This window comes from Eriocheir sinensis, chromosome 34 (genome assembly GCF_024679095.1).
Source record: "Eriocheir sinensis breed Jianghai 21 chromosome 34, ASM2467909v1, whole genome shotgun sequence".
Lineage (NCBI taxonomy): Eukaryota > Metazoa > Arthropoda > Malacostraca > Decapoda > Varunidae > Eriocheir > Eriocheir sinensis.
This window is the reverse complement of record NC_066542.1, coordinates 3,700,542-3,708,041: the sequence shown is the minus strand read 5'-3', so window position 1 is coordinate 3,708,041 and position 7,500 is coordinate 3,700,542. Positions and strand designations below refer to the sequence as shown.

General features: G+C 45.2%; 1 protein-coding gene across 7 annotated transcripts in view; it reads right to left on the bottom strand.

The window, feature by feature from the left end:
• The window catches only part of LOC127006916 (endophilin-A-like), a 73,487-nt gene that overhangs the window by 40,489 nt on the left and 25,498 nt on the right, over positions 1 to 7,500 (bottom strand). For all 7 annotated transcript variants that reach the window (XM_050877262.1, XM_050877261.1, XM_050877265.1 and 4 more), the window contains exon 3: positions 468 to 536. In XM_050877262.1, coding sequence (XP_050733219.1) covers positions 468 to 536 — 69 coding nt within the window. The remainder of the gene's footprint in view (positions 1 to 467; positions 537 to 7,500) is intronic.

The following is a 7,500-nucleotide window of genomic DNA, read 5'->3' as shown; positions in this document are numbered from 1 at the left end:
AGTTTGGTGTTTATAAAAAAAAACAGACATTCATAAGAGGTATTCAAGAAGACCAAATCACATATAGCATTGAATTAGGGGCCATAAAGAGGGTAAAAGAGTATTGGATTCAGTCTCTATATCTATTTAAAAAGAGTTTGGTGTATATAAAAAAAAACAGTCATTTATAAGAGGTATTCAAGAAGACCAAATCACATATAGTATTGAATTAGGAGCCATAAAAAGAGGGTAAAAGAGTATTGGATTCAGTCTTTATATCTATTAAAAAAAGAGTTTGGTGCTTATAGAAAAAAACAAAAGTCGGTCATAGGATGTATTCAAGAGGACAAAATTGGACATGTATTGAATTAAGGGCCATAACAATAACAAAGGGAGATGGACTATAAAGAAGAAAAAGAAGAAGGAGGAGAAGATAAAGGCAGAAGAAGATGGACATAATAGGAACAGTAGACTCAGGTTACACTTACGGCCTCCATCTCGAAGAAGTCATGGTCGAGTTTGGTGCCCTCAACGCCGCCAATCTTCTCGTTCATAAACTGTAACAGAGGAAGAAATGGTTGAGTTAGAGGTGGAGGGAGTGTTGTTATACGAAGGGAGGGATGGAGGAAAGGGAGGGAGGAAAGGGAGGGAGGGAGGGAAGGGATGAGGAGGAAGGGAAAGGAAGAAATGAAAGAGAAAGAAATGGTTAAGTTAGGGGTGGAGGGAATGTTGTTATACGAAGGGAAAGGGAAGAGATGGAGGGATGGGAGGAGGAGGAAGGGAAAGGAAAAGATGGAAGGAAGGAAGAAATGAAACAGAGAAAGAAATGGTTAAGTTAGGGGTGGAGAGAATGTTGTAATACGAAGGGAGGGATGGAGGAAAGGGAGGAGATGGATGGAGGAGGAAGGAAAGAGGAAGAAAGAAAGAAAGAAAGAGAGGGAGAGAGAGAGAGAGAGAGAGAGAGAGAGAGAGAGAGAGAGAGAGAGAGAGAGAGAGAGAGAGAGAGAGTAAACTTTTCCAATTTCTAGTTTAATCACCATCTTCAAGCCGTCTCGTACACACACACACACACACACACACACACACACACACACACACACACACACCTTTCCTCCTGTTCAATCTTTCATCTCCTTCTTTCATCTCTCTCTCTCTCTCTCTCTCACTCTCTCTCTTTGGCAGTCATGTTGCCTAATATGGTTATGCAGATGGAGGAGGAGGAGGAGGAGGAGGGAGAAAGAAAAGGATGAGAAGAGAACGTGACTGGGATCGAGAGAGAGAGAGAGAGAGAGAGAGAGAGAGAGAGAGAGAGAGAGAGAGAGAGAGAGAGAGAGAGAGAGAGAGAGAGAGAGAGAGAACCCACCATCACCACCACCATCACCATCACCACCACCACCACCACCACCTGTTCCACCTCCTCCACCTCCTCCCTGATCGATAATGAGTGCCAAGGGAGTGCCAGGCAAGGTATATTGTGCTTCTGGAAGGTCACATGTCAACCCAGAGTCTTAAGATGAAAAATTCCCTGCAAATAAATTTAGACGAGGTAGAGATAAGATTCGTTGTAGTAGTAGTAGTAGTAGTAGTAGTAGTAGTAGTAGTAGTAGTAGTAGTAGTAGTAGTAGTAGTAGCAGTAGTAGTAGTAGTAGTAGTAGTAGTAGTAGAGGAAGGGAAGGGAAGAGAAGGGAAGGAAGGGAAAGAAAGGGAAAGAAAGGGAAGGGAAAACTCTCTTTCAACCTCTCCCTCTCTCTCTAACCCTTCCCCTCTCTCCCTCTCTATCCCTCTCTACCCTTCCCTCTCTATCTTATATATATATATATATATATATATATATATATATATATATATATATATATATATATATATGCATTTTTTTTTTTTTTTTTTTTTTTTACGTTGCTGCCTGTTGCGCCGGTAGGCATCTTCCTGGTGGGGCCTGATGGTCGGCCCAAGGCTTCTTCCAGGTGGGGCCTGATGGTCGGCCCAGCCCGATCTGGCGCAGGCGAGTGTTTATAGTGGCGCCATCTTGCATTGGCTCATGCTGCCCCCCGGAACTCGTACTTGATTCGCTTGGACGGCTTCCTCTAGAGTCCGGGTTGATGGGTGGTCTTCAGGACAGCATGTGGGTAGTTTTAAGCCACTCGGCGGTGACTGAAAAATCCGAGTGGTAGCGTGGGGATTCGAACCCGCGTCGTCCATCACGCGGTGAATGTGGGCCCAGTACGCTACCAGTTCGGCCACCGCCTACCCCTCTTACCCTTAATATCTATCCCTGCCCCCCTCTCTCTTTCCCTCTTCCTCTCCCTCTCTCGTATTCAGTCCCCGCAACCTCAGTCCAGCGGCCGTGCGGCTTAATGAATCCCAGGCCCTGCACGTCCCTGGCTGGCAGCGATGAAAAGCAGGAGACAATAGGTGGGATAGGAGGAGGGAAGGGACGGCATCAGGGTAGGAAGTCAGCCATTTGGGGGTTCTTATATCTCCATTGGGTCTTGTATTGAGGAAGTGAGGCTTTGGATAGACTTTGATAGACGTGTTTCTGACAGTAAGGAGTCCAGCACAAGGTCTTGAAAAAGGAGGGAAGGGACAGCATCAGGGTAGGAAGTCAGCCATTTGGGGGTTCTTATATCTCCATTGGGTCTTGTATTGAGGAAGTGGATAGACTTTGATAGACGTGTTTCTAACAGTTAGGTGGCCAGCATAAGGTAACAGTAGGAATTAATAGTATGGAAATTAGCAAGGTCTTGAAAGAGCTTTGTTTAACATGTTTATTAGAGGAGGACGGTGGCTGAGTGGTTAGCGTGCAAGCACAGCATTCAAGAAGACACAGGTTCACATCCCGCCCACCGCTACAAGCAGGCTGGCAATGTTTCCGTCAAGACTACCCACATGCTGCCCTGAGGACCACCTGTCAACCCGGACTCTGGATTCTCTCTCTAAAGAGGAACAAAGATGAGCTCCGGGGGGCATCATGAGCCAGGCTAGATGGCGCCACTATAAACACTTGCCTGCGCCATAATGGGTTGGGGCCGACCAGCAGGACCCACCAAAAAAGACTACCGGAGCAATAGGCGAAAGGTAAAAAAAAAATAAATAAATAAATAAATAAATAAAAAAAAAAAATAATAATAATAATAATAATAATAATAAAAAAAAATGTAACCAGCGAATTCCTCAATAAAATTTGCCTTGTATTCATTTGGGGAGAGGAGGAGGAGGAGGAGGAGGAGGAGGAGGAGGAGGAGGAGGAGGAGGAGGAGGAGGAGGAGGCAGCTCATAAAAGAAAATTAATTAAACCACCTCTGAAGCTAAACACACACACACACACACACACACACACACACACACACACACACACACTAGAACATGTACTAAACTTTACTTTCAACACTAATTAGACCATCTCTTCTTCTTCTTCTTCTTCTTCTTCTTCTTCTTCTTCGTCATCATCATCTTCCTCCTCCTCCTCCTCCTCCTCCTCCATTACCATCAGCCTTCCAGCCTTCCTCCCATTACTTCTCCATTTTTTCCTCCTCCTCCTCCTCTTCTCTCCTTCCAATCCACTTAACACTCTCTCTCCACCTCTCCATTTCCTCTCTCTCTCTCTCTCTCTCTCTCTCTCTCTCTCTCTCTCTCTCTCTCTCTCTCTCTCTCTCTCTCTCTCTCTCTCTCTCTCTCTCTCAAACAAAAACACTACACAAGACAAGATTTGAGAGAGAGAGAGAGAGAGAGAGAGAGAGAGAGTGACTAGGGAGTCGAATCGCTTAAGAAGAGGAATCGAATCCACTTGGGTGACCTACGAAAATGGATTAAAGCACTTCATGTACGTCTAGTTCATCCCCGACGCAGCAAAGTGACGGCCAATGCGATTCTGAAAGGAGTTGATCGTCTCCGCGCTAACTACTTCTACGGGGAGTCTGTTCCAGTGGCGGACGAATCTTTGAGGAATAACTCCCGCCGATATCCGTATACTGCATCGCCTTGCCTGAATTGTATGACCGTTGCGCTGATTTTCGTATGAGCTCAAGGCGGAAAAAAGCTTGGAGTGGTCAACATTACTGAACAGAGGAGGAGGAGGAGGAAGAGGAGGAGGAAGAAGAGAAGGAAAATCAGTTTGGCTGGAGAGGACGATTAGGAAGCGATGATGTAAAATTGAGAGACAGAGGAGGAGGAGGAGGAGGAGGAGGAGGAGGAGGAGGAGGAAGGAAGAAAGGAAGGAGGGAAGGAAGGAAGGAAGGAAGAGAGGGAGAAAAGGAAAGGAAGTAGCAGTAGCAGCAGCAGCAGTAATAGTAGTAGTAGTAGTAGTAGATAAAAGGTAGATTAGAAGTGAGATACGATAATTGACAGATAAAAACAAGTGACAAATGATAGATAAGATAAGGAAAGTGAATGGACCTAAGGAATGAATGAAGGGTCTGTCTGTCTGTCTGTCTGTCTGATATGAGGGAGAATGAGAGAAGGTGAGAGGAAGGAAGAAAGAAAGAAAGAAAGAAAGAAAGAAAGATAGAAAGAAAGGAAGGAAAGAAGAGAGAGAGAGAAGGAAGAAGAAGTAAGGAAAAAAGCTAACATTGACCTCCTCTTCCTCCTCTTCTTCTTCCTCCTCCTCCTCCTCCATATTAAGTTATCAAAGAATCCTCAACCACTAACTGTCAACCCTTTTCAACCAAGACTCATCCAGCTGCAAGATAGTGGTGGTGGTGGTGGTGGTGATGGTGGTGATATGTTCTCTCTCTCTCTCTCTCTCTCTCTCTCTCTCTCTCTCTCTCTCTCTCTCTCTCTCTCTCTCCTTAACGTATTTGTGGAAGAAGTGGACTTGCAAGGGCTTGTTAATGCCTCCGCCTCCGCCTCCTCCTCCTCCTCCTCCTCCTCCTCCTCCTCCTCCTCCTCCTCCTCCTCTTCTTCTTCCTCTTCCCCTTCTCCTTCTTCTTCTTCTTCCTCCTCCTCCTCCGTCCTGCGTCAGGAGTACATTGAATACCGAAGTGCTTTCATCTGCTCAGCGGGTACCAAGTGACTGTCGAATAGAGTGAATCACCAGAGCGGGCAACCTCGTAATGAGCCAGTAGGTTTTCTGTTGCCTGCATTTCCATGTTTCCAGGTTTCCTCCTCCTCCTCCTCCTCCTCCTCTTTCTCAGCGGTTCATCGTCTCGGCAGCTTCTCCAATTGCCGTCACTCCTTTTCACGCGCCCGACTCACTGAAGCCCCGCCAATAACCTCACTTCTTCAGCTTTTTAATGGTAAGTCCTGATTCACACCTCCCTCCTCCTCCTCCTCCTCTTTTAATAAGCTCTTCATCTTCTGTCAGGCGATTGCAAGACCAGCACGTGATTAGATCCTCCTCCTCCTCCTCCTCCTCCTCCTCCTACTACTACTGCTACTACTATTTCTAATAATACTACTACTACTACTACCACCACCACCACTACTACTACTACTACTACTTCTACTACAAAAAGCAATATTCCCTTTATATGGACGGAACAAAGAGAGTCAACTTCATAAGAGGAGGAGGAGGAGGAGGAGGAAAAAAGAGATGCAGCGAGTAGAAAGAAGGGAGGAGGAGGAGGAGGAGGAGGAGGAGGAAAAAAGAGATGCAGCGAGTAGAAAGAAGAGAGGAGGAGGAGGAGGAGGAGGAGGAAACATGGAAACATGGAAACGCAGGCAACATAAAGCCTATTGGCTCATTACGAGGTTGCCCGCTTTGGTGATTTAATCTGCTCGACAGCCTGGGGCCTGGGGAGCAGATGAAAGCACCTCGACATTGAGGAGCAGATGAAAGCGCCTCGATATTGAGGAGCAGATGAAAGCAACTCAATATTCAGTTTACTCCCGACGCAGCGAAGTGACGGTCGATTCTATATTTGAAGGAGTTGATAGTATTCGCATTTACTACTTCTGAAGGAAGATTGTTCCAGTGACGGATGACTCGGTTTGAAAAGAAACTCCTTCCGATGTCTGTGTTACATCGACTAGACTGAATGGGTAAACCGTTATTTCTAGTTCTTAGGTTGGTTTGCAATTCAAAGAAATTGGAGTAATCGACGTTATTGAATTTTTTTAGATACTTGAAGACTTGAATCATATCTCCTCGTAGGCGTCTTTTCTCCAATGTAAAGAGATTGAGTCGCTTGAGTCGTTCCTCGTACGGTTGAGCCCTTAAGGTTGGTATCATTTTCGTGGCGCGTCGTTGAATCCTTTCCAGTAAATCAATGTCCTTTCTGTAATTAGGAGACCAGAACTGTACTGCATACTCGAGGTGCGGTCTTACCATGGAATTATACAAGGATAGCATCACGTCTGGCGTTTTACACTCGAAGTTCCTCGCTATGAACCCGAGCATAGTGTTGGCTTTGTTGTATGCTTTTTTACAGTGATTCGCGTGTTTCAGGTCACTGCTGATAGTGACTCCAAGATCCTTTTCCTCCTGCATCGCTTGCAGAGGTCTCCCATTCATGATGTATGTGTGTTTACTATTTCTGGACCCAATGTGCATGACTTTGCATTTGTCAACATTAAAGGACATTTGCCATTTTTCCGACCATTCGATAATGTGATTGAGGTCTTTCTGAATGATTTCGCAGTCGGTCTTTGTGAGGGCCTTTCCCCCCACCTTAGTGTCATCAGCAAATTTCGATATTGTGGATTTCAGTCCTGATTCGAGGTCGTTGATATATATGATGAAGAGAATGGGTCCCAGCACTGACCCTTGAGGCACTCCACTAGTGACTGGAAGCCAATCGGAAGGCTGTCCGTTGAGTAGTACTCGTTGTTTTCTGTCGGTGAGCCAATCTCTTATCCACGCGATCAGATTGGCTCCAATGCCCGCCGAGTGGAGGAAGAGGAGGAGGAGGAGATATCACCATGGCAACGCAACTCCACGTTATATTTGTCTCATTTCGGATTCCCTGACCCCCCGGATGCTCTCTCTCTCTCTCTCTCTCTCTCTCTCTCTCTCTCTCTCTCTCTCTCTCTCTCTCTCCGATATGATTTTTTAATTTTTTGCGATCAATGAAGATTTGGAGAAAACTGAAGAAGAGAAAAAAGAAGAAGAAGAAGAAGAAGAAGAAGAACTTATTAAAATCCCCCTTATTAAAGCCCTTCTTTAATTTATAAACCTCGATCAAGTCTCCCTGCACCCTTCGCCTTTCTAGAGAACCCAAATTTAATTATTCAAGTCCTTCCTCCTATGGCAAGTTTCTTAACCCGTTGAATCATTTTTGTCATCCTCCTCTGTACCGATTCTAAACACTTTGATATCCATTCTAGAGTAAGGTGACCAGAACTGAACCGTGTAAACGAGATGAGGTCTAACTAATGCTAAATACAGCTTGGGGATTTAATTATTCAAGTCTTTCCTCATATGGCAAATTTCCTAACCCGTTGAATCATCTTTGTCATCCTCCTCTGTACCGATTCTAAACACTTTGATATCCATTCTATAGTAAGGTGACCAGAACTGAACCGCATAATCGAGATGAAGTCTAACTAATGCTAAATACAGCTTGAGGATGACTTCAGCGCTCCAAT